The sequence below is a fragment of the Enhydra lutris genome, unplaced genomic scaffold (genome assembly GCF_002288905.1).
Source record: "Enhydra lutris kenyoni isolate GAN:26980312 unplaced genomic scaffold, ASM228890v2 scaffoldscaffold4, whole genome shotgun sequence".
Taxonomy (NCBI): Eukaryota; Metazoa; Chordata; class Mammalia; order Carnivora; family Mustelidae; genus Enhydra; species Enhydra lutris.
In genome coordinates, this window is record NW_019154088.1 from 3,924,818 (window position 1) to 3,952,498 (window position 27,681).

General features: G+C 37.3%; 2 protein-coding genes across 4 annotated transcripts in view; both read right to left on the reverse strand.

The window, feature by feature from the left end:
- LOC111140432 (secretogranin V) overlaps nt 1–1,100 on the reverse strand; it is a 51,789-nt gene extending 50,689 nt beyond the window's left edge. Inside the window, exon 1 of one of the 2 annotated variants that reach the window (XM_022492693.1) lies at nt 966–1,100. The gene's annotated coding sequence lies outside the window, so the exon portion shown is untranslated. The remainder of the gene's footprint in view (nt 1–965) is intronic. The other variant, XM_022492687.1, reaches the window with a different exon arrangement.
- Nucleotides 1,101–3,720: 2,620 nt separating this feature from the next.
- Nucleotides 3,721–27,681, reverse strand: LOC111160501 (Rho GTPase activating protein 11A). Of its 2 annotated transcripts, XM_022523655.1 has the most exons (13): nt 26,997–27,681; nt 23,283–23,353; nt 21,143–21,239; nt 19,972–20,225; nt 19,195–19,358; nt 18,862–19,008; nt 13,234–13,308; nt 12,300–12,467; nt 9,719–9,848; nt 8,685–8,793; nt 6,735–6,873; nt 5,931–6,328; nt 3,721–5,888 (listed from the first exon to the last, which is right to left on the reverse strand). In XM_022523655.1, the coding sequence occupies exons 1-13, from the start codon at nt 27,123–27,125 to the stop codon at nt 4,737–4,739; spliced, it is 3,033 nt and encodes a 1,010-aa protein (XP_022379363.1). In that variant the 5' UTR covers nt 27,126–27,681; the 3' UTR covers nt 3,721–4,736. The 2 variants fall into 2 exon arrangements, with proteins under 2 accessions (XP_022379363.1, XP_022379358.1); XM_022523650.1 differs by having other exon boundaries at nt 3,721–6,328.

Here is a 27,681-nt window from a genome sequence, read left to right on the forward strand (position 1 = left end):
ACAGAAAGGTTAGGAGCAGTGGAAGGGAACATCTGAGCTCAGCAGACATCCGCTGCATTTGAGAAGCTGAAGGGGCTGAAAATGCAGCCAGCTCAGGCCTGCCCTGCAGGCCGGGAGTGAAGAGGCAAGCTCAGGGGTCCTAGCCACACGCCCCCGTTTGGTCTGCAGGGCGGGCATGAGGAAAGCACCTGTGTTACAGGGCTGCTGCGGGCATCAGCACGGTGCCAGGCAGAGCCCCCATGCTATCAGTATGACGCTGCCAATATTGTCTCTCGGTTCTAGAGATTAGAACTTGAGGACGTGGCAGTGATGAGGGGAGAGGGAGAAAACTGCTCTGGGGAGTCAACCTGTCTTAAAAGTTGCCTTCTACGGAACCAGAAGCCTGCAGAACAAGGGGACAAATGTTCCTGCCGCTTCCCTCTGCTGCTGCCCAACCTGTTTAAGACGGACGCTTCAGGCAATGGCTGTGCAAACCCTCCTTTTGACTATTCTTCTATGCAGGCGGCTGGGGGATGCATTTTCTTCCTTGAAAGTGCAATATTCATAACCTCCCCCCCCTTTTTTTTAAAGGCAAGGCTTTTTCCAAGCCACCCCTAGATATGGAACCTTGTTCCCCAAATTGCTGAGGCAATAAAGTCTGCAATTCTGACGTAAAAAGCTGGAGGCAGACACCAACCTCTCCAGCGACCTCCATCTTCCCCTGGCCTGCTGTGAACGCAGGATGTCTTTGTTTCATTTAAACCCCTGGCCAACACCGTTCCGATCTGATGAGCTACCTAATTTCCTCCCTCCATACTCTTTCCCTCATATTATAACCGAACTCCTAGTCCCCACCCACTCTTTGTCTGCTCCCAGCCTCCAGCTCAAGGATTTCAGCAGGACGCCCGCTCCCCTCCCCATCCTGTAAAACCCGCGCGTCTCGGGTGGGCTTCAGGGGGTCAAGCAGGCATCACTGCAGGACTCACCGAGGAGCAGCCGGAGGACTCTGCAGCGGTCTGCGCCCGGGCGGGGGTCTAGCCGCCAGCGGACTGATCCGTATCGCGCGTGCGTCACCTCCCTCCTCATCCTAGCTCCGCCCCCACCGCTCCCCCAGCAGGTGGAGGCCGCCTCGCTCGGAGGCCCCAGAACGCGAGCCAGATGCTGGTGGCTCCTGCTCTGAGCCACGCAGCGTTCAACCCACGCATTCCACGTACATTTGTCCTGGAGCTCTTTTAGCTATCGACCCTTGTGGAAGTAATTCACTTTTTCTAAGGTGAATAAGCAATTACCTAAATGTGCTAAATCACCACTTTGGCCCTTCGCCCCCCAACACCACATGTTTAATTTTGCCATCTTTGGGTTTTTTCGTCTTTTTGTTTTTTAGCCTTCTAGCTCGAAGAAGGGGGCAATGATAGGTGAGACGAAAGATGAAGACCTAAGAACTTCTAATGATGGCAGTGATAGGGTACTTAGTAAGGATGCTTTTAGGAGCCCTTTCGTTTAGCAGAAAAACTATGGGGTTATTTAATACAAGATGTTAGAAACTTCTGTTAGAAGTGATACACTAAAAACATGAAGACCTCTAGGAACATTAGTTCTGAGTGTTATTCTTAAACTTCCAGATCAGTTATCAAGTAAGATTTCTTTGGCCTGAAGAGAAATTGAATTCCCTACACATTGCAGAAATTTATCCAGGTAGACCCTGAATTTTTTGTTAAAGACTTATGGGACAACCTTAAACATGTGAATTTAGTCCAAATACAAAACTGAGATGTAAAACCATAAAATAGAGTGTGGCAACTTTCTTTCAAGACTAGGGATGAGTAAAGTACCTGGGGGCCAGAAAATAACTTGATGGCGCTAGAATCCAAGATTCCTTTACCCTGGCTCTATGCAGCAAATCCATGCTCAGCTATGGCATCATATGCAATGAAGAGGAGCCACAAAATTCATTCACAAGACACACCGCCTTTTGGTCTAAAGCCTAGCCCTCTTCCCAGTGTCTTTTCTTTGGTGGACTCCCGTTTCCAGCTTTTTGTTTCAGTCATGCAAATCAACAGGACAAATGCTGTTACTGGTTTTAGGCTCAAAGACCATGCTGGGATTTAGTATTACTTACACATACTGAAGTTTTTCAATTCAGAATTTTATCTTAACATTGCTTACTGTTATCTTCATTTTGTGCTTGGAAAAATGGAGAAGACATTACATTTTACTGCTTTGTGTTGGATGGAAATTGAGATACACCAAAAGGTTTGCTTCATAGGAAAGTTGATATTTTAAAAACAAATATATCCTGGGCTTGATGCTGATGAAACACCAATATTGAATTCTCAGTGATCATTAAATGTTGCCAAGCAGCCTTCTAATTTAAGTCCTGCGTAATTGTATTATTTGTTGCTCATGGTAAACAAATTTGTATGAGATCTTTATTTACACTTATAAGAACAAAGTAATCCTTGAAGTTAGTGCCTATGTCCATACTTTTAACTGTGTTAAGTATATTCACCTATCATTTGACCAGATATTGAGTAACATTATCTCCATTTTATATAAAATGAAGAGATTAATCTAAAATTAAACTTTCCTGACTGTCCAAACTACTCACCTTCATAGTCCTGCTATACTGTTAGCTTTCAGAAAACAAAAATGAGAGTGACATGTGGGTAGTTTTCTTTTTTATTTGTCAGAGAGATCCAGCACAAGCAGGGGGAATGGAGGCAGAGGGAAAAGTAGGCTCCCGCTGCACAAGGTGCTCAATATGAGACTCCATCCCAGGACCCTCGATCACCACCCAAGCTGAAGGCTTATGCTTAGCTGACTGAGCCACTCAGTCTCAGGCATCTCAGGGTAGGTTTTTTTTTTTTTTTTTTAATAAATATCTTTCATTATTATTAATCTCAGAAAAGCCACTAATTCAGGTAATTGTACAGTTAATCTCCTGTGCCACCTTATTGCTCTTCCAATTCAATACTTCACCCATTCCCAAGGATATAAAATGACAGCAGTACATTTTTAAAAGTTTATCCAGAGGGGAGGTGAAGTTTAATAATTGCTTTGATTCAGACAACATATATTTCAAGAGTTTATGAGTGTTTTCTATCACCACTTACTATCAGAAATATCATAAACACCCGAAGTGCATATCTGGTTTATATCACAAACCTGTTTTGATGTTATAAATCATGGTATTTGTATCTACAGGTTTTCAGTCTTTAAGTCAAATTCTTACTAATAGTGAGAAAGGGTTGATTCCTAGGTAATATAGAATTAGGAAATAGCTTTGAAATGAAACAGATATATTATTATCAAGTAGAACTTGGTGAACCAGACACATCTGATGACTTTAAATTTCTCTGTAAATATGGCTGCTCTGCGTAGATATGCTGTTGTATTCTCCTCCACTATCAGACTGTGCCATTCTGGGGCGCTTGGGTGGCTCAGTGGGTTAAGTCTCTGCCTTCGGCTCAGGTCATGATCTCAGGGCCCTGGGATTGAGCCCAACATCAGGCTCTCTGCTCAGCAGGGAGCCCGCTTCCCCCTCTCTCTCTGCCTGCCTCTCTGCCTACTTGTGAGCTGTCAGAGAAATAAAATCTTAAAAAAAAAAAAAAAGGAATGTGGCATTCTAATAACTGATCTGAAAAACTATTTTTAGTGGATCGTTCTGCCTATAGCATTACTTCCTATAAAACCTCGAGAATATCCACCATTGTTGACATGATTCTTTTCTTAAACATTTGTAACTTCTAATAACTTAAAATACAAATTTAGACAGATTTGCCTGACAATTTGGGTCAAATTCTAAAAGGTCCTTTGAATTTCATCAGATTCAGACAAGTTATTTTCCAGAAGGTTACCTTTAATGTCTATGCTAAATAAATAACATTTACACACCAGACAAAATCATCATAGGCTTTTATAAGAATCAAAAGTTAAGAATCCAAGTTAAATATACAGAGGTACATCAACTATTTTAAATTATAAAATCAAGTGTGTGCATATAAGAAATCACCTTGATTAAAAATTTCCAAGCTTAATTATTCCTCCTTCAATAATTTTAAATTCTCTATCAGACAAAACAGCGAATGTATTTGTGCAAATTAACTTTAAAAACATAGTATGGCTCAGAAGTCATCAATTATTTCTGCAGCATCATTCTATAAGAGCATACTTGGGTCATTATTCTGCTTTAGCCGTTATTCTTAGTCCAAGTGAACACACTGTACACAACTACAGACAATATAAATCTAATTATTCTGCCCCACATAGGAGTACAAGATTAAGAGGCTATTGAAGGAAGTTAATTTTTAGGGATTTTGGCAAAAACCATAAATATCAATGTAATTTAAGAAACAAGATTTGTAAGGCTTATCTTTTGCCTTTATGTTAGAAATTTCTTATAGAAACCTTCTCTGACTTAGGAGGAATAACGGGAAATAGACAACTCGTTCCATTTTTTCTATCACACGTAATACAAAATCCATACAATTTTCAAAAATTAGTTTCTCACAAACCCAGCCAACAATTTCTTTCCAAAAGTAAAGTATAACCTCTGCTTTAAGAGATCACAAGTTTAAATACTGCCGTAATTAAGAAAAACAAGTCATTTATACAAGCATAAGAATTCAAGTTGCTTGTTAAGTGAAATTAAAATCACTTAATCTTCCTGAGCTAACAAACTAACATGCAGATTATCCCGCCAGTCCTATCACCACCCTCTAATTTTATTTACAGCAACAAGTATTCACATCTGTCAATTACAAGTCTACAGGTTTACTCGTTGGTAGTAGCTGACCTTTGCCAATAGGATTTTTTGGAGAACCTTTATACCAGACCCTTTCTTTTTCTGATGGTTTCCTAAGGACCCTGTTATTTATCCCAGGAGAAGAGCCTGTATTATTATTTACAACAGATTTTAATATGTCATGATTTGTCAGGTCATCCAAAGGAATCTTAATTTGGCCATCGGATACTACTTCCTGTTTACAAACTCTGGTAGACCCAAGAGAAGCATTCTTGGAGTCTGGGTGCCTCTTCTTCCTTGAGAAAGACTTGTAAGTTAACTCCATGCCTGATTTTGAAATTGCATCACTATTTGGCTGTTCACATGCTATAAACTTCAATTCCTTAGGACCTGACTTGGTACATGAAATCAAGGAATCCTTTGATGTACTTTCTAGACCAGAGGAAAGAGCACTGTCACAGCTTACGGACTTAACCAGAGGAGAAGCCACATCACCAAGACTTGCCAATTTCTGCCTTGCAGGTTGTCTGCTGTACTCCAACAAGGAGTTAATCCTTCTGACAGACTGACGGACAGGTGTACGCTGAAACTTAAGAGGCGAGCGAACTTTGGTTCTGTTTGTTTCATTGAGAGAAAGCTTATTAAACCACTGTATGTGGTCTGACACCCTCCCGTGCTCTGCCATTTGTAAGCTCTCAGAGCTGGCTGTATGGCAGGTTTCCACCAGTGACGGCTGCCGAACGATTCTCACAGGCCTCGGTTTTGGCAAGTTTGTTCTATTACATGTAATCTGCTCTGAGGAAGAGGTGTCAGCTGGATCCTCCCTAGAAGCTGTACATTTCAGCAAGTTCTCTCCAGTCATATTCTCATTCTCATTCTCCTTTAACGGAGCATTCAGCTTGTCCCTTGTGGGCTGCTGATTCTTTATGTTTTCATCACTAGGCAATTCTGGCTTAAGTGAATGATCTCTAAGTATATTCGAATGGATGCTTTTCTCATGTTCAATCTTCGTGTGACTTGAGTAAAATGTTATAGTTGCTTCTCTATCCAATTTTTGAGTTTGATGTAGTGAGCTGTCTTGTTCTGAAAAACTATTTTCATCTGTTTTAGTCTCATGTTCATTAGATTCTATCACAGTCAAATCATTAGTTTCAAATAGATTTTTCTCTGGGCTATATTCTGTAGAAGATGTTTCATTTAGCTTCACTTTCCCCACATTAGTTACTGATGACTGCCTGTGATTTATCAATGCATGAAGATTACTTCCGGATTCAGAAAATGCTTTCTGAATTTTCACCAAAGTCTCTGTGGTCAAGTTATTTTCATCCCCACTAAAAGAGCTTCCAGTTTTGTCATTATTATGCTTATCACGTACGCTAGAAGGGGTGAGTCCATATGAACAAAGAGGGGACTTTTCAACCGTAGTATCAGGCTCCAAAGAAGAGCTCTCCACCTCAACATTTCCCTTGATTGGAGAACCTTCATTTGCAGCTATGTCTTGAAAACTGGAATTACTAGGTCCCGTCCAAGACATCCAGTAACTTGTTCCATCTAGACGCTCTGGAGTTAATAAGTTTTCCTCAGACTTACTGATCTTTTTTGAACCTAAAATAAAGTAGTTCAGTCTTTTTAATCATTTATATTTGAAACATATTTGAAATACTATTCAAATACATAGCAGATAAAGGTACTGAGCATTAAATTTCAATAAATTAAGGATGTGTTAAAAGAAATATTTTTTTAAATAAAAAGGTCAGTCAGTTTTGTACTTATATTTATAAGCATCTTCCAACTGTTCAAACAAAAATACAATGTCAATTCAATTATTTTCACTATTCAAACATGAATTTTAAATTTCTAGAACAGTAAATTAAGATATTTTATGATAAAATAACTGAAGCTTATATGTAATTATATCTAATTATATCTCAAGAAAGCCAAGAAAAACTTTTTCAGAAAAGCAATGAGAGTAGGCTTTTTGAGTAAAATTAAAAATATCATGTAACTGTACCTTTCTTTGTTAATCTTTCATCAATATCTGGGCTAAAAAGCAGACCTGTTTTTACAGACTCAATCCTATTTTTTAAACTTTGTTGATTTGCAAGTCGTCGACCAACATTTTCACATCTATCAACCCTAGAACACCCATTCTGTACAGAAAAGAAAAATTGAAAATGTTTTGGTTAAGAAATAAATCTAGTTAATTCAAATATAAGACAAAGTAAATTTTTATTGTTATCAAAATCCTCTACAGCTGATTAAAAAAGGTAAATAAAATTAAACAATTTCATACCAAACACAAATATACTTGCATGCATGTTGACAAAAACTGTAAGCATTTGTCTTGGCTTATTACTTGATATTTTATGATCTAAAATAAAAACAGCCTCGCATATTAACTAAAATTTCTTTTGTGATGACTCTGCGCTAGGACCTGCTCACAACAGTGAGTGAACAAAACAAAACAAACAGACCAAAATCTTATCCTCAGAATTTACATTTTAGATGAGGAGATTTTGAGCAGGACAAGAAAAATGGTAAATTATATATTTTACAATATACAAGGTGAGAAATGTTATGGAGAAAAGTAGAGCCGAGTAAGACGGGTATCGTGGGGTGTCATTTTAAATAGAGTGATCAGAAGGTGATTTGTGAGTAAAGAAAAATGTGAGAAAGTCATGAAGATGAAAGGGGAAAGAACATTACCCCAGAGAGAATAAAGGCCAGGGCAGTGTCCAAGACTAAAAACAGGTCTGGCACATTTGACAAACAGCAAGGAGGCAAGAAGCTGAGTGAGCAAGAGGGAGTGGGTGAGAAGAGGGCTCAGAAAGAGGCAGGCTGGTTCCGGTCCTGTGGAGAGGTACATGGAAACATAAGAATTTTATCTTTTTTTCAGAGTGAAATGAGGAGTCACTGGAAGATTCTGAGCAGAACAGTGACAAGGATCTAAAAGGAATTTAAAAGGATCATTTTGGCTGTAGTATTGCAGCAAGGTAGATGCAGGGAGACCTACTAGTAGGAACTTATTGCAGTAATCCAAGTTGGAGAGGCCAGAATTTATAGAACATTAGAAATGTAGTACCAATGAGAATTGGTCAGTCTGGATATACTCTAAAAGCAGAGGAGACATAAGATTCCCTAATGGTTTACACAGGATGGTGTGAGAAAGTGAGGAGTCAAGAACATCTATATGTTTTTTGGCCTAAATGACTAGAAGAATGAGTTGCCATAGCAGAGATAGTGAAGACTGCAGGTGGGGATGTGGTTGGCAGAGAGGGGGAAGGGTGGAGAATTAGCAGCAGTGAAGAAATACACCTTGAGAGCTCTATTTGGGACAGGTTACACCTGAGCTATCTATTGGATGGCCATCAAGTAGAGAAGTGAAGTAGACAGTTGTTAAGAAATAGTCAAGTTGTTCAGGAAAGCATTTTGGGCTAGAGAGATAGAAACTCGAAGTCTTAAGTAACGATATGATGTTTAAAGCAAATGAGCACCTTGAATGAGTAGAAACAGAAAAGAGAAATCCAAGGACAAAGCTTTGGGCACCACAATGTAAAGAAGTCAGAAAAGTAACCAGTGAAGGAAGAAAATCATGAGTAAAGTGCCCTGAAGTAGGGAAGGAAAGTATAACAAAGAGGAGCAAGTGACTAGCCAGGTCAAATGCTGTTGACAAGTCAAGTCTAACAAGGACTGTTATTTGTCAACTGCTTTGAGCACCACTGAAATTCTGGGTGATCTTGAGAGCAGCTGTATTGAGTGTTGGGGTTGAAAGCCTCATTGGAATTTAAGCAGAACAGAAAAGGAGGGAATAGTAGATATTAATTCATGTGTAAGAGTGTGGTATAAAGGGGAGTAGAGAACGGGACAATAGCTAGAGAGGCAGGGTTGAGAGTGTCTTTTACCATCCAGGCTACAGCTTTATGCTAATATGAACATCAATGAAATGGTGAAAGACACTTACCATGTCTTTGCTACTTTTCCCCAGACTAAATTTCAAACGAAGAGATCTTCGGACCTTTTCTTTACGACTGATCTTAGGAGAGAAGCAGCCTGCTTTTCCTGATTCCACTCTAAAAAAGCATGGGATTAAAAATGTCAGCATTGGGGCGCCTGGGTGGCTCAGTGGATTAAAGCCTCTGCCTTCGGCTTAGGTCATGATCCCAGGGTCCTGGGATCAAGCCCCGCATCAGGTTCTCTGCTCAGCAGGGAGCCTGCTTCCTCCTCTCTCTCTGCCTACTTGTGATCTCTGTCAAATAAATAAATAAAATCTTTAAAAAAATAAAATAAATAAAAATGTCAGCATTAAAAAAAAAAAAAACTTTGTATAAAAACTGGAGGCATTCTTACAAAATGCAATTTGAAAGTCCAGAGCAAATTATATTGCTAGTAATTAAACAGAGTAATAGTTTTCTAAAATCAGTTAAGTTTTAAGATACCATATATGAACATACTATATTTGTATAATAAATGGCCTCTCCTGTTTATCACAAGAGTTACTTCATTACTTATAAACCAGAATCATCAGAATAGACTAGCATTAGGGTGCCTGGATTGGCTCAGTCAGTTGAGAGTCTGACTTTTGATTTTGGCTTAGGTCATGGTCTCAGGGTCCTGGGACTGAGCGCCTTGGCTGGCTCCACACTCAGTGGGGCGTCTGCTTAAAGATTCTCTTTCTCCCTCTCACTCTGCCCCTCCCCCTCAAATAAATAAGTCCTTAAAAAAAAAAAAAGAATAGACTAGCCTTTAAATAAAAGGAAATTTAAAAATCACATATCAACATACAATAGAATTTTTTAAGCAAGCAAAGTAGCCTCAAATTAGAAATCATTCTCTGGAGGATATATAAAGGGCAGTCTGACTGATAAGACAATAAAGGCAGAAGGAATTTTTAAAAATTGTGACTCAAATATGATTCTCAGCAGAAAAACAAAATATTTTATTAACTATATACACCAAATGTTTATCTAATGAAACGAAATGTCCTGGATTTATTACCTGCAAACCTTTTTGCTTGCAATCCTCTTACTTCGCCTTAGTACACCTGAACTGATCAAGTGGTTTCCACTGATGGCAATGGGAGAGAGTGAACTCTGAGATGATCCTTCTGGGCTTGTATCAAAGGGAACTATAAAAATAGAACGACATGAAATGTACCACCCATACTTCCCTTTTAAAGTATAAAATATTAATAGCAATTAGAAGGCTTAATTTCCAACCCTATGCAACAACAAAATCACATATTTCTGGGTAGAAACTTCAGAAGCCAAATAAACCCAATTCAACTTAAAAAAAAAAAAAATCAGTTTCTTACACTTTAGTTGCCAATTAAGTGTCAGACTAAACATGACCTTTATATTAAAGTTTTGCTTTAACCTCATTTAACAATGGACTGTAGGGGCACCTGCGTGGCTCAGTGGGTTAAAGCCTCTGCCTTCAGCTCAGGTCATGATCCTAGGGTCCTGGGATCGAGCCCTGAGTCGGGCTCTCTGCTCAGCAGGGAGCTTGCTTCCCTTCGTCTCTCTCTCTGCCTGCCTCTCTGCCTGCTTGTGATCTCTGTCTGTCAAATAAATAAATAAAATCTTAAAAAAAAAACAGTATTAGTAAATGTAAACTACATTATTGTTATTTTTCTCAGTAATATAAACATAGTGTTGGTAATAAACACTTATATGTTATTGCTCCCTAAGTTATTAAAATATAATTATTGTAATTAGATTAGACAAATTTTGAAACTGAATCTTTCAGGGTGCCCGGGTGGCTCAGTCAGTTAGTTAAGCATCTAACTTCGGCCCAGGACATGATCTCAGGGTCCTAAGGTGGAGCCATGCGACAGGCTCCACACTCAGCGGAGAGTCTGCTTGTTCTTCTCTCCGTCCTGCTCATACTTCCTCTCTCAAATAAATAAAATCTTTAAAAAAAAAAAAAAAAAGGAAGAAGAAAGAAAAATGGTGAATTAAAATAATAGATTATTTAATAATTAAATTAAATTAATTTTTAATTTAAAAAATATCATTGATTAAGCAGGCTTATACTAATGTTCCAGTAACACAAGAATGTTTAAGCTACTTTTTAGGAGCTTGGAGAGAAGGAACCAAGAGGTTCATTTCTTGGAGCAAATATTCCAATGCAAAGACAGATAGAATTATAATTCATATTGGCCATCTGGAAACAGTCCTCCAAAGTGGAAAATACTTTAATAATTAAGAAAACACTAAGTTGGGGCACCTGGATGACTCAACTGGTTAAGCCTCACTCTTGATTTCAGCTCAGGTCATGAACTCAGGGTAACTGAGGTTAAGCCTAGTCTCGGGCTCTACACTGAATCTGCTTGAGATTCTTTCTCTCCTTCTCCCTCTGCTACTACTCTTTCTCTCTCTAAAATAAGAGAGAGAGGAAACACTAAGTTAGTTTAAAAGAATTTAATTCTCAAAATAAATAAATAAATAGAATTTAATTCTCCAACCTCTGAATACTGAAAGAAATACAGACAAAACTTCAGAGTTCTTATCATTACATTTTAACAAACTATACACAGAGAACATGTGAAGGACCATAAAAAGCAAGTTGCTATTCTGTTCAACTTTCTAATAAAACAAACAAGGAAAATCTAAACTTCCTGGATGACAGAAACCAAAGGGAGGCTTCTGGAAAGATCTCCTAACTTAGCCAGCAAATTTAAAGGAAAACTCTCAACATTGTCTGAAATCAATAAAAACCTAAAAGAATTAGAGATCACTCACTTTTTGATGACATATGAGACAAATAGGAGATAGAGGACTCTGGGCTTAGTTAGGATTTCATTTCATTTTGGGTTGATCATAACATTAACTTGTAAGATTGACCATAAGCCAACTTGTATTCTAAAGGAGCCAACTCAATCTAAGACCATACTAACAAAAATCTGATAGTCAAATTAGCAAAATTACATTTTTCTTTGGAGGCTCTGGTTGGCCACGTTAGGAACTTATAGGTCATTTGGAAGAAAATGGCTGAGATGGCAAAGAATCTGGAAACTATGTCATAAGGAACAGCGTATACCAAATTATTAGAGCTTTTATAAAATCTACTTGAGTATAAAACTAAAAAAAATATGCCCCCCCCACCGCCAACTACACCATGGTTCCTCCAATGGCGGTACCCCACAACTCGTGGACTGGAAAATCAAACTTTTTGACAACCTCAACAGGAGACAGCAATACAATCATAGCTATAGATCAGGAAGTAACTAAAATAGAATTCAGGATATCCCATCACCTAAAACCTGAGCACCACTGCTATACACAGAAGCCCAAACTCTCATTCTAAGTTATTCATATCATAACTTTCAATAGGCATGGTCAGTCAACATACACACACACACACACACACACACACACACACACACACACACACACTTATTATACAGACTTAGTGTCTATTTTAAAAGTTAAGGGACTTTATAAAAATTAAGAGATTTGATAAACAGAATAAAGCCACAGCTCCTAAAAGGGGTGACATTAATATGAAATAGCACTTTTCTCAAAATATGCATTCATGTTAACGTTTACAACTCAGTAATATAAATTCTATTTGCTACCTGATACTGGTGTAGAACTGCTACTGAAGAGGTTAGTTGGCAACAACTCAAAGTTAAAATTGTGCTTGATGGACTTCCTCTTTTTACTTGAGAAACCATGAGAGGAATCCACTGGCAGTTTACGTTTAGCATTTGGTGTAAGAATCGTGGGTGAGATGGATACCTGGGCTGAAAAAAAAAATTATTTTATTTTATTAACTCTGTGGGGAAAAAAAAGCTTTATATAATTTCTTCTTATAAAGCTATTACTTAGAGCTAACCAAAGAATGAGGGAATATGTTTACATTATCAAATATATGTTATAACTAAATTAATACCATCCAATTATTTAAAATGATAATAGGAAAGGCACAAAGAGGCAAGATTAATAGTAACTTAAACCAAATAGACTGAAAGATGCATATAATCCACATTAAAGAACATTAACATATGGAATAAAATCATAATCAAGGAGCTCAAACTGATCTACATAATAGTTTTGCTTTTCATCATAATTGAGTATTAACCACATAATTTCTTCAATCTGAAAAACAAAACAAATGATCATATTGTCTGTTATTCTGTTATTGGGCTGACTACTTTCAGCCACAAGCAAACCAAGATAAAAATGGGAATATACACTAATAAACTTCTGGTTCTAAAACAAAAATGAGATTTGAATTATTTTCACATATTCAACAGCATCCAACTTATGTTCAACAGAAAAGCATGATTTGAAAGACTAAAGATGTAACAACAGACTAAAAAATTCTTACCTACAATTTTGGGTTCATTATATACAATGTAATTAGCAATGTCACAACACAATTATACTACAGTATCTCCACTGAAAATAAGATTTGTATTTGATGTAACCAAAGTAAGTTAGGTAATGGTTACTTTTTGTATAATACACAGAAATTTTTACTTAAAATTAAAATTACATAATACCTACCAATTTTTTCCTGTTGAGGTGTAACAGAGGGTGTTCTGTTAGATTTAAGTTTATTTAATGCTCCACTAACAAAATCTGAAATGCAAAGCACATATAACCATATAATCAATTATAATTTCACATTTACCTTTCACCAATAATTCATATGATATTTGTGACTTTCCAGCATCTAAGTTTATGTCAGTTTATACATTTTAAAGTCACTTAAGGTTATGTGGAAGTAATTATTTCAAAATTGGAAAAAACTAAGATATATTTTGATTACATTCCCTACTTATACGCCTTTCTCTCTTTCTCAGAAAAAAAAAAAAAGACATACAATATAGAATGTGTGTAAAACAAATGTGTATAATGTACAGAAAGAGAATGGTAGAGAAAATCATTACTTGTTGAGGAAGAGAAGAAATGGCAGCAAGAGAGAAAGCTTGGAAGGGGAAGCAAAACCTGGACAGTGTTCTGAAGGATCAGCAGGTATTCATTCAGTAGGAAGGTAACACTGGGCAAGGGGAATAGCATATACAAAAGCATGTAGGTGAAAAAACAGTATTTATGTATACTAGAAACCAGTAGTTTGATACTGCTAGAGCAAACAGAGAGCCATGGTATGGTAAGAGAGAAGTCTTGTGCGTTAGACAGAAAAAGGCCTGTTGTCATTTTGAAGAACTTGAACTTCTCCAAAGGCAAAAGGGGGACAAAATGGTCTAATCTGCATTTTTGAAAAAATAACTGGCAGCAGTATGATAGAGGATTAGCAAACCTTATGAAGGTTCTTCTAAGTATGTTATTTAGTCATTCAAGAAATATTTATTTTGTACCTACTATGTGTCAAGCACATGTCAAATGAGACATGGTCTTTGCTTTCATAAAACTTATTCTAACAGAAAAAAAATTTTTTAAATACCAAGGAAATAAAAATATAATGACAAATGAGATCCATAGTCTGAAGTATAAATTTAATAAGCTTTACAATGGGTAATTAGAGAAGGTGCTAGTGAGGAAGTGATATTTGAGATCTAAAGAGTGGCAATTAGCCAAGCAAAAGATGAAGATCTGAAATAAGGCAGGAAGAGTGCAAATGGAGATGGGAATAAAGGTATTTCAGAGTGCGAAGTGACAAGACTTAGTGATCAGTGAGATGTGGGAATGAGAAAAGAATAGATAAGAATATCTAGAATGCTGATTTTCATGACTGAGTAGACAATGATGTGACCCAAAGAAAAGGAAATTATGCAAGGAAAAATTAGCTATGTCTATGGAACACTGACTGAAATGGATATGAAATCAAATTGTGGAAAGATCAGGAATACAGAAGTAGATTTGGTAGTCATCAGCCCAGCAATGATAGTTTTTTGAAAAACTGGGTGTCTCAGTCTTTAAGCGTCTGCCTTTGGCTCAGGTTCTGATCCCAGGGTCCTAGGATCAAACCTCACATCAGGCTCCCTGCTCAGTGGGAAGCCTGCTTCTCCCTCTCCCACTTCCCCTGCTTTTGTTTCCTTTCCTTCTCTCTCTCCCTCTGTCAAATAAGTGAAATCTTTAAGAAAAAAAAAAGAGAGAGAAAGAAGTGAATGAGGTCATTTAGAAAGAGGGCAAAGTGTAAAAAGAAAGTCAAGTATAGAAGAATGGAATATTTAAGAGGTGGTAGAAAAAGAAAATCCAAAAAATTAGACAGAACAAGTGGAGGGATGCCTGGGTGGCTCAGTCAGTTAAGTATCTGCCTTTGTCTCAGCTCATGATCACAGGGTACTGCATCAGGCTCCCTGCTTAGCAGTGAGTCTGTTTCTCCCTCTGCCCCTCCCACTACTTGTGCTCTCTTTCTCTCTCTCTGTCTCATAAACAAATTAAAAAAAAAAAAAAAAAAAAGAACAGGTGGCTAAAAATGTAGGGAAACAAAAGCATAGTGTTATAAAACACAAAGTAAATAAATAAATCAGGAAGGAAATAGTTAAGTGGCCAAAGAGATTCTGAATGATATGGGAATAAAAAAGTACCCACTGGATTTAGTAATATGGAAACTGTGACTTCAACAGAAGTAATCTCAGGCAAAAATATACCCCAAATTTTCAGCCACAATGAAATATAAACGTTCTTTAAATATGTCTGTTTACCTGATTAATCACCAAATATCACTCAAAATAAAGTTCAACTATAGTCCACTTGTGTATTACTGAGAAATCTTACACCTTCAAGTGAAACAGATACAAACCAGAGGAGACTGAACACCTTTGAAGAGCCAAAAACAGGCTATGGTCTAACTGGCAGGTAACGGTTAATAAAGCCAATCTTCATGGCACCTGAGCAGACAAACAAAGTTAATATGGGGAGAGGAAAAGAAGAAAAACGTAAGCCAGAGCTGAAGAGAGAAGAAACAACTGAGCAGCCACAGCAAAAGACACCACACAATTAGAAGAGCACAGCAAAATCAGAAGCATGGAAAAACAAACTATTCCCTCCATAATGTGAAACCATCCTGACTGCACCATGGGCCACAAGTACATGCAAGTACAGACCATCTTTCTAGAGAAATGGAAAAATATGTCTCCTGACATACGCATTTCAGGAAGTATCAGACCATTAAGAGCACATTAATCAAATCAGCTCAACAACGTACCACTGACCATGAAAGACACTTATTTAACACAATAACAATATGAAGGAACACGCACACTGGTAAGCACAGGTAAAACCAGGAACGTATGATAAACCAAATCCTTCTTACTTATGAGTTTGCCCATGAAATACTATAGATTCTTGGGCAAAAGTATTATTGAAAATTGCCGTACCCAGCATACAACTATGCTAGACTAAGTAAGTATCAGAATATCAAAAATAAAAGTAAAAGTTCCTGGAGTTTGGTTGCACAACAAAGTTAATATACTTAACAGTACTGAACTATTCACTTAACACTGGTTAAAATGATAAATTTTGTTACATATTTATCTATAATTTAAAAGAAATCAAGATTCTTCAAAGCAAATGCAATCAGATCACACGGATGCTTGTAGCACTGCAGAGTGAAATGAAAAAAAAGGCTATGGGCATTAAGGAGGGCATGTGATGTGATGAGCCCTGGGTGTTATATATAACTGATAAATTACTGTATGCTACACATCTGAAAATAATGATGTACTATATCTTGGCTAATTGAATTTAAATTAAAAAAAGGGGAAAAAAGCTAGCTATAACACACAAAAAGTAAACACTAATGGTCTAGAACTCCTGAACAATTTCAAATTGCCAATGAAATCAATGCATTTTAATGATGCTTGACAAGTGCTATCTTAACCTGTTTGATAAAGTACCTCTGGGTTTAAGCCAAATATTAATAACTCGACTTAATGTATTCATTCTGTATTTTATGCCCATTAAGTAAAAACCACTGGGCTGGATAAAATGTATAAAACATGGCCTTTACCTCCAAAAAGAGCATTAAATATAATAGGTAAGAGAGTCATGAATGAGGAGTAAATATAAAACCATATAAAAACTGTCAGAGTCTAGAATATTATGGAATGCCAGTGCAGAAAAGAGATTATTTTCCCACTAAAAAAACAGCAGGGGTGAAGTATGTTTGACGAAACACTTAAACTGAATTTTGACAACTAGATATAATTTGGACAGCAAGGGTAGATGGAAGTAAAAACATTTTATCAATAAATAGGATAAGTAAAAAAAACCCAAAGTATCTAAAAAAAGATAAAAAATGCAGTTGGACTAAAGTACAGTAAACACTGCACAAATCAGAGAGAAGAAACAGTAGAAAGGCATGCTAAAGCAATCCTATGAAAGGACCTCTAATATCAGGCTATAAGTATCAGTTTTATCAGTGAAGCTTCTGATGAACATTGTGAATACACGGCTGGGATTATATATTAAGAACATCAGTCTTGACAGCAATAAGCAGAGCAGATTCAATGAAGAGGCATGAAGATCAATAAGGAGATTCTTACAGTAAAGATGATCCAGTAAAATGCCACAGACAGCATCTTACAGAACCTGAAAACCATGAACATAAATGGTACATTAAGAGTTAGGCACCCACGGTTTAAAGCCTGAGTGACTAGAAAATGATGGTGCTGTTAACAAAAAGAAGGAATTCAAGAAGAACCAGTTTAAAGCGGGTGAAGAGCTTAAAGCACCAAAAAAAAAGAAGTGAAGATATCTTCCTAGTAAGCTGTTACTAAAGTAAAACTGACATTTGCGAGACAATATTCACCTATTTCCATGCTATAAATGAAACTCTAGGAGTGAATAAAATCACAAAGGAAAAGAAGGCAATAAAGAGGATCTGTGTCTGAGAATACCTGCATTTGGGGTAGGAAGTTTATGGGATGAAAGTATGTGTTCCGAAAATACACGTTTAAGTCCTAACTCCAAGTACGTGTGAATGTGACCTTATTTGAAATTAGGGTCTTTGTAGATGTACTCAAGAAGAGGTCATTAGGATAGGCCCTAATTCAATGTAACTGGTGTCACCATAAGATGAAAACTTGGACAGAGAGACACCCAGCGAGGAACCCATGTGACAACAGAGGTAGAGATCGGATGAAGCTGCAAACCAAAGAATGACAACAATCAACAGCCACCACCAGAAGCTAGCAAAAGCAAGATTAGCCCCTATAGGTTTCGCAGGGAACATGGCTCAGACAACAGCTTGATTTTAGCTTGTAGCCTCCCAAACTGTAAGACAGTAAGTTTTTGTTATTTTAAGCCACTTTGTTACAGTAGCCCTAGAAAACTAACACAGAAGATAATAGAGAAATCTACAAATGAGGCAAAGAAGAAACATAAGGCTGAATCATATAAGTCAATATTTAAACAAGAATGGAACAATTAATAACAATTAGTTCTTATACTCAAAAGATGAGAAATTTCCTAAAACAACTGGAAGAATGGCCTCAGTCTACTTGATCAAGGAGGTAAGAAATCTTACAACTGATTCTATCATGATGGAGCTTTAGGTCTTTTTTTCCTCCATGATAATGTTTCCTTCATCAGTTAGTTCATACTTCTAAATGATTCACATCACTATTTGAAATCATGATCTCATGCCTAACTGTTCTCTCTACTCCCAAATCTCAATTCTTTAAATCAAATAATTTTAGAAAAAATTATAATCCTGTAATGCCTCTACTCATAAACCTTCAACATCAATACCCAATATCTAGCTTCATGTTCTAATGTTTGACGTTGAGCTCAACATGATATCCTCCTAATCCTTAGGATAAACCCCTAACCCTAACAGATTATTTCTACCCTACACAAATCTTTCTTTAGAGCATCCTTCCTACCTACGATAGGATACAAGTATTCTGATGCTCTACCCAATTCCCCTGGACTCTACCGATTTTTCAAGAAGGATCAGTTTGGTTTCCTCTTTGGAGTCCCTGATCACCACAACCCGGGGAACTTTTCTCTTTTGAACACGTTTCACATTTATGCTAGAGATTTAGCATTTAATACTAGATTGTATTGTCATTTTGCTTTTCACATGCACGTGTCATGTTTTTCCAACTATGCTCTAAACTAAGAAGGCACACACCATAGAGTGTGCTTCATTACATTTAAACACACTTTAGAGAAAAGCAAATTGCTATACCTCCACAAAATGAGACTGCCACTGCCACTTACCTCCTACACTTTGTCTTCGCTTTCTTTTACAATCACCAGGAGTTTCACATTCACCTTCTTCAAAGCCTTCTAATGACGGAGTAGCACAGAGACCGTCAAGACCCAACATAGCTGGTATCTTTTCTTGGATAAAATCTGGAACATGCCCTAAACAAAAATGTTCAGAGTTAAAATTTTTCCTCTACTCTCCTTCAAAGTGTTCAAAGAGTATATACCAAAATGTTCAAATAGTATATATATTTCTAATAGTTGTCTTCACAGTTCACTTGGAGGAATCTGGGATCTCCTTCATTTAAACTAATCCTGTTACTTTATAATGTAATTACCTCTTACCAATATCTGATGCATAATCAATGAGAGTCTTCACCACCGCAGCCTGTAATCGTAGCTTTTTTTCTGTGTTAGCAGACATCTTGTCATGTCCTTCACTTGTCTGAAGCAGATTTGGTGCAAATATTACTGCAAGATTGCTGCTATCCATCTTATTCTCACTGGATCTTAAATGAAACAAGGTTTTCTCAGAATGAGCCAAAGAGAAACATACAGAGGTAAAATACCATTTTGAGCACACTTTGAAGACTTCTTACTTTATCAGTCAAACACAAGTCAAAATAGTTATCCTTTATCTACCCATCTACAGAACCAGAAATTGCTTCTGTGTGTTTAAATATACATCATAAAAACCATGTTAACTATATTGTCCACATTGTTTTTCCACACAAATTGAACATGGATATTTGATTTTCAAACCCACATACAGAAAAATTGTATTAAAAGGCTGCAAGAATGTCTAGAGCAAGCAGGCTCACTGACAGCAAGCAGAGGGAGGGGACAAATTTGAGAAGCAAGATACAAATATATCAAAAACACCGTAATTTGAAGTCATTCAGTGGACAAAGAATCCTATCAACAACAACAAGCCATTCATAATGATGACCTTAAGACAGTTAAGAAAATACAAATCATTTGGCACATAGGGTATATTTCTTATAGTGAGGAAATTATTTTTAAGAAAAATTTCCATTCTAAATTTAATTTTAAGTTATTAACTATACAGGTAAATCTAGCTAATTAACAAACTTTCATTTCCTAAGACTTTTACTTACTTACCTAAGGGAAACATTCCTGAGAAAGTTAAAGAAGTATCTTAATACATCAATTGTGTGGTCAGCCATAAGACAGGAGAGCAACAATGTAGCTTTATTCTTTTCCTCTGTTCCTAACTGTTGAGCTTTGAAAAGTGCTTCATGCAAATCAGCTGGAAGGATGGGTTCTGGCAATTCTCTAAAAAACAGCTTAAGAAGTCCTGCAACATCACAAGGAGGTGCAGAAGACAGGCACCTTTCACCATGATCCAGTTTATTCTGAAATAAATATAATAATCTTGAGCATTTGAGGGCTTAAGAGTTTACTGCGGATAAGATATCCCTTTGTGTACTTTAGAGAGCTTTAATAAAGTTTGCTTAACTCTTGTTTTAATACACATCATGCCATTTTAGAAGGCTAAAAACTAAATAAAAAAACATTTTTTCATTTCCTATAGTACTTTATAGGAACAAAGGACCACAAATTTGAAAGTACTCTAAACTTTTAAAGCATTATATAGATTGTAGCAATTATTTCATAATATATACATATGTTAAAACATCAAGTTGTATACCTTAAATGGTATTTGTCAATTATATCTCAATAAAACTGGAAAAAAAAAGCATTATATAAATAATGAATCTTTTTTTTTGAGAGAGAGAGTGAACAAGCAAGCGAGCACGTGCTTATAAATGGTTGGAGGTACAGGGAAAGGGAAAGGAAGAGAGAGAATCTTTAGCAGGCTCCAGAGCCAGCATGGGGCTGGACACAAAGCTGGATCTCACAACACATGACCTGAGCCAAAATCAAGAGTCAGACACTTGGGGTGCTTCGGTCTCTCAGTCAGTTAAGCTTCTGCCTTTGGCTCAGGTCATGATTCTGGGTCCTGGGATCAAGCCCATCAGGCTCCCTGCTCGGTGAGGAGTCTTCTTCTCCCTCTCCCTCTGCAACTCCATTTGTACTTCCTTGTTTGCTCTCTCTGTCAAATAAATAAAACAATCTTGAAAGAAAAGAGCCACTTGGGCACTTAATCCTGTGTTAATTCCTTTTTAGAAAAAAGTTTCTTCTGCCATGAAAAAGGCTCTTTGCAAATTAAATTTGTTAATAATTTATGCAATAGTTTAAATATTTCAATTCTAAAAACCAAATAAAAAAGTAGTACAAATGAAAAATTATAGTTCAAGAATATGCTTACCTTTAGGGCTCTAAGACGAATAACAGATCCTGATTTCCTAAAAAGCCCCTCTGTATGAATATGCTCTTCTAAAGATGAGCAAGCATCAACAAGAAAACTGAAAGAAAGAAATCTTTTCAGGTGGCTGGATACACATCTTACTAAATCTTATTCTTCTATCAAAGTACATGGACCAAGCACTATTCCCCCCTTCGGAAGTTCTGATGTCACAAATTTCTTCAGTCTTTGTGATAAAAGGTTAATTCTAGTTGTTTTTCTTGCTTCCTAAATTCTCCTGTCCAGCTCATCATTTTTCTGAGACAATTTCAGTAAGCTTGCTTTAATCCAACATCCTTCTTGATCCTAGTTCATTTCTCTGTTTCCACTCAGAGCATAAGATGTGTCTTTTTTACTGCCTTCACTTCATATCCCAGTCTCTCCTCAACAGTCTCCAATCAGACACGCACCCCTATTACTTCAGCAAAACAGACCTCATCTTAAATATCATGTAGATATTTAAGTAGATATTAAGGTCACCAATCCATGATCAATGATCTTCATTTCGCTTGTCCTGCCAGCATCTGACACACTTAACCACCCCCTGCTTTTCTTGAAAAAAGCTCTTTTTCATGACATTTCCCGGTTTTACTGTTGTCCCCCAACTATCCCTTCTCAAACTCCGTTTCTGGCTTTTCTTTTTCTGTCAGACCTCCTCATGCTAGTATGACCCCAAGCCCTAAGACCTTCTTTTTTTTAAGATTTTATTTGACAGAGAGAGAGAGAGAGAGAGCGAGCGTGTGTGCGCGCACACATAAGCAGCAGGAGTGGCAGGCAGAGGGAAAGGGAGGAGAAGCAGGCTCCCCACTGAGGCAGGCGCCTAATGTGGGGCTCAGTCCCAGGACCCTGGGATCATGATCTGAGCCAAAGGCAGGTGCTTAACCAACTGAGACACCCAGGCACCTCCATAGCTTTAAATATCTATCATCTGTTACATTTGCCCAAAAATAAGGCAATGTACTTTTCTCACTCTAACACTGCCTCTCAGAAAAGTCCGATACAGCCTCGTCCTTACAATCCTTCTCATAGAGGTGTGTGCTCTATTTCTTTGTACTGAACAACTTTTTTTTTTTTTTTTTTTTTTTGGTACTGAACAACTTTTAATCATCAATGTTGGCTTTAGTAGTTAACAACTGATACCACAAATTAGAATGGATGTCAGCAGCAAGCAACTGATAGCATTGTGCTGCTACACAAAGGCTGAATGTCCCAGGGGGTAAGTGACAGAATTTAACTTTTGTCTGTTTGTTTAAAGCAGGCAAAGAAATTACAACAAAGATTTAGTCATCTTGATTGGGGATATGACTTTGCACTTCTAAAGGTAGAAAATCATTAAATAAACAAACCTTTTATAGGTCATTTGAAAAGCAAAATAGTAAATGCTTACCTTATAGAGATTGTCAATCAACACCTATATGCTGAATGAGAGAAAACTGTTCTAAGGTTGCAAGGTATTCAATAAATGCTTTTGGACAACGCATCAGTTAAAAACTTAGGTTACTGAACTAAAGTAGCCAGAATGAACCCTACTTTGGACGGAGGGGAAATGAATTAGTAACAGGTCAGATAGTTGCTTTGCATGCTTCCTCAAACTATTTAAAATGTTAACTTCTCTACTAATTTCTGATGCACTTAGTCTAAAAGGTTACTTTTAAATAGTGACATAGGAAAGCTCAAGTGTTATGTAGTTTATATTCAGAAATACTTTATTTAATCTTAGCTTAAATGTTCTCTTACCCACAAAAGAAAAAGAGGGTAGTGGTGGGGGAGGGGAGAGGACCAGACTCTTAGAGAACTGCTAGGTCAAAACAAAAGTTTAAGTCAATCAGTTATTTATTTTTTTATTTATCTTTTTTAAAGATTTTATTTATTTGAGAGATTGCCCAAGCATGAACAAGCAGGGAAAGGGGCAGAGGGAGAGAGACAAGCAGACTATCCGCTGAGCAGGGAGCCCAAAGTGGGGCTCCATCCCAGGACCCTGAGATCATGACTTAAGCAGAGGTCAGACACTTAGACTGAGCCACCCAGGTGCCTCTCAACTATTTATTTTTAAACGCCTAAATACCGGTTTGAAATATTTTTCCTCATCCCAGACTTAGCTTACCTTGGAATGTGTCCATATTCTGGTACAACAGAATGGGGCAATGCATTAAAAGGTACTCCAAATATTTTACCCTAAAATGGCAAATTCAGTTATTCTAACACAAATATTAGGCATAATGTAAGTCTTATTAAATATTAAAGAAATTAAAAACCTCAGGAAATTAAAAAAATAAAAATAATTAAGAAAATTAAAATATTACAAGTAACTTTGATAAAAAGTAACAACTATATGCTAAACATTCCTTTAGGTACTGGGAGCACAAAAATGGTCAAGATAAAGTCATTGTGGGTGGGGGATGGGTGAGATAGATGAAGGGGATTAAGACCACACTTATGATAAGCACAGAGTAAGGTATAGAATTGTTGAATCACTATACTTTACACTTGAAACTAATGTAACAACTTCATATTACTTGTTCTGAAATTAAAATTAAAATAAACAAATAAAGTCATTGCCTTAAAGCAACGTAACACATTCCATCAGTTTCCAATCCCATAATGGAAAATCAATCCAGTTAGTGCTTAGTCAGGAAATCCTTAAACAAAATTTGGCCAAAACACTAACATTTTCTAAAAATACTGTTTCTTTCAGTAACCTTATGAACACTGACTTTATACTTTCCTCTGTCACCTTATAAATACTAACATGAACAAAAGGCTAAGTTGACTGGTAATGGTAATTCTTGTCACTCATTTAATACTTCTTACAGTTACATTTGAGGTGGGTTTTAGACCAGATTTTCTTTTCCACACTCTATGGAAAACTGCTAGTCAAACTGTTCTGACCAAGTCAGGGATTCCACAAACATTTAATTCCAATTTCTTCAACTACTTTGAAAAATATTTTTAAAAAGTCATATTCAAGTGTATTACTCATACTCAAATTTAATACATTGAGATCCCAAGAGTAAATGTGTATGTTACACACTTCTTAATAAAGAACCTGCCACCATCTTTATGCATGCATCTGAACTTCTTAAAAAGGTGTCATTGATTAAGAAGGTTGTAGTTTGCACTGTACTTAAATACAAGCCTATATATATCTGCTTATACAAAATTAAATATGTAGGTCTACCCAATCTCATAAACATTAATTTAGCTTAGATGTATCTGCTCTCCATGAAAGCGCTTGAAGCACTTACGTTAAGAAATCATTCAGCACTGTTAATTATTCAACAGAGTAACAAAATCTTACTAGTCTTTTTCAAGCATCTGGCCCCCTTTAATTGATAAATATAGAAGACAGTGTAGTGCTTAAGAGAGTGTGTTCCTAGTTCCAAGGCTGCCAGGATTTAAACCCTGGCTCTTCCACTTATTAGCTGAATGACCTTGATCAAATTAATTCTTCATGCCTCAGTACCTTCACATAGGTCCTAAGTCAAAGAGTTGTAGAGAAAATTAAATAAATTAAAAGATGTAAAGCATTTATATTAGTTTCTCACATAGAGTAACCATTCAAAGAATATTTGTTGCTGTTACAATGACCATTTCTAGGTGGGCTATTAAAAAAGACGCTAATGTGGAAAACCCCATTTTTGGGTAAATCAGAATTTTGTTGATACTATGCACCCAAACAAAATGCAAAAATCAGATGCTGAAGCTGATTATAAGTCTACAGAGGTCTTACTTACCTAGAACTCAGGGTTTTTTTTGTCAAGTGTATTATTCTCAATATTGGCCTCACGATAACAATTTCATAAAATAAAACGAATAGCATGTTTCTAAAATTTTATATACTGCAATATCACTTACAATTTTACCTTCAAAAGATTTCTAGCACTTTTCTTTAATAGCTCAAAACTATTATTAGCTAACAAACACCAAAGAGCCAAAGAAATCTAGTTTTCAAATATAACTTATCCTGTTCCCATTCTTACAACATAAAGATCTTCTGTATTTCTTTATTAGCATGTTTCTATTGTAATTTCCAGCCTGCCAATTAGGATGTCAACCACTGATTACCATAACAACTATCATTAGCGGAATAAGTGGCATGTGACAGGTACTGTTCTAGTCCTATCTACAGATCTTACCATTTTTTTTAAATTTTTTTTTTTAAAGATTCCACTTATTTATTTGACAGACAGAGATCACAAGTAGGCAGAGAGGCAGGCAGAGAGAGAGGGAGGAAGCAGGCTCCCCGCGGAGCTGAGAACCCGATGCGGGGCCCCATCCCAAGACCCTGGGATCATGACGCCAGCCGAAGGCAAAGGTCTTAACCCACTGAGCCACCCAGGCGCCCCGATCTTACCATTTTTAAATCCCCTAAACAACCTAAGGAGAGATACTATTATACTATTATTTCCACTTTACAGAGTAGGAAACTGAAGCATAGGAAAATTAAACAGCCCAACATATTACATCTACAGTAGGAGTAAAGCGGGATTCAAACTCAGGTCTATCTGACTCTAAAAGTAGGTATGAATTTTTAAAAAAATTTTATTTATTTACTTGAGAGAGAGAGAGTGAAAGAGCCTAAGCAGGGATTGGGGAGAAGGAGAAGCAGGCTCCCCACTGAGCAGCGAGTGGGACCTGGGGCTGGATCCCAAGACTCTGGAATCATGACCTGAGCCAAAAAGACAGACGTTTAACCGACTGAGCCACCCAGGTACGCCGGTGAAAAAATCCAGATTCAAATTTTTTTCATATACTTACAAAACCAACTATATTTGAAATCTTGAAAAAACGTTTTTCAGTCAGAAGAAATCATTCTTAGTTTATAAATATAAACATGTATGTTGCCAGTAAGCTGCAAACAACAAACTTTTCTCCAGAATGTATAAGCAATTAAGAGGTATACAAATTAACTGTGTTAGTAGCTTTCTTATCCAAGGACTTATTTTCTCAGAAACTGTAAATTAAGAGCTATGCAAATTTTATTAGTTTTCATCTCTAAATACTTTAAAAATACCATATAATCAGGCAAATACATTTAAAATAACATGCTTTATATTCAACTTATTTTTCACAATGAAATTCTTGGTGATACAGTAGATAATAAAATTTCATTCAAAATCCCCTTACTTTGACCTCCCTCAGATCAAACAGCTTTTTAATTATCCCATTGTGCCATCTCAACTTACTCACTTTAAAAAACAGCTTTATAACCCAAAAATTACCAAGCAGCAAGCTTGTTTTTTTCAAACTAGTGAACATGGAGGTATTATCTGAAACCTATTTCTAATACTCTTTCACACCTTATCTATTGACTCATTTAGAAAATTTATTGATCCTCCTTGTCCCTTTACAAATTTTATTCTAAAACAGTGGTGGTGGTGGGTAATGTTCGTCTCTCTTCCCACGTGGTACTTGTTCAAAATAAATTGGCAGTATCTGGAGATATTTTTAATTGTCAAAACTGGGAGATGCTACTGGCATCTAGCGGGTACAAGCCAGAGATGCTGGTAGACATTCTACAATGCATAGGACAGCCCCTAAGTCTCATCTCAAATAGATAATTTTCTAGTTCCAAATATCAACGTGGTGAGGTTGAAAAACCCTGTAACTTTCTCAGTGATCAAAAATCCCTGTAAAGAATCAACAATGTCATTCTTTAAATTTCAGTAGTCGACCATCTGGATTGAATTAGTCACGCTTAGCCACATTCTCTTTGGGATCCACACATAAACATTTCAGCATGAACCATAATAGTAATGGTACAGGGTGCCCTCCCCTTTCTTTTTTTTAAACCCAAACCTCTTCCCCCAGAACTTACCACTATTTCCGTGGCTGCTGTTTCATGTCTCCTGCGATCGCACTGCCCACGGCCGCTCTTGACCTTAATGCCATAGACCGCCCGAAGTTGCTGCAACAAGGCCAACCTTACCAGCCTCCGATCCCACATCCCGGACGCGTCGCTCACTCTCCGAGGCAGGATCTGAGTCCTGACCCTCGTTCGCCACCAGGTCTTCCAATTTCCAAACACTCTCAGGTTTGCACTGTGCTCCGCTGCCTTCTGGCCAAGTCTGGCACTGTTCCGGCCCCGGGCCCCAGCCACTTCCACGGCTTTTCCCTTGGTCCTCTATCCACTTCCACCAAACCTTCTCTTACTTCCCTCTGATCTAACCACACCTCACCTTTCCCTCACTTACACCGACCTTCTTTCTCGTCACTTGATCCCTTCAGCTCCTTACACACACTTCCCTTTTTTCTCCCTGATCCTTTCGGTTCACGGATCCTTGTCCGACGCCTGTTACCAGCTTCTCACCACTTCCGGTCACTTCCTAAGATCCCGTTTCCTCCAAACCTCACTTCGCCCTCGTCCTTTCCCAACGGTAAAGACCCTTCTCCTTGGCCCTTCCGCCCAGGCAGGCTCAGCCGGACGTTGGTCTCTCAAGTCCCGGGGCCCCCAGCCCTAGCCCAGCCGCCGGACCAGCCGGCTGCTCAGGAGCCTTTTCCAG

Excerpts from the sequence above, each read along its gene's own strand:
- LOC111160501 (XM_022523650.1), bottom strand. The coding sequence starts at position 27,125 with ATGTGGGATCGGAGGCTGGTAAGGTTGGCCTTGTTGCAGCAACTTCGG. Across the intron at positions 8,794-9,718 it reads GCAAGCAAAAAGGTTTGCAG|AGTGGAATCAGGAAAAGCAG; the intron begins GTAATAAATCCA and ends ATGCTTTTTTAG. Across the intron at positions 6,329-6,734 it reads TGAAAGATTAACAAAGAAAG|GTTCAAAAAAGATCAGTAAG; the intron begins GTACAGTTACAT and ends ACTTTATTTTAG.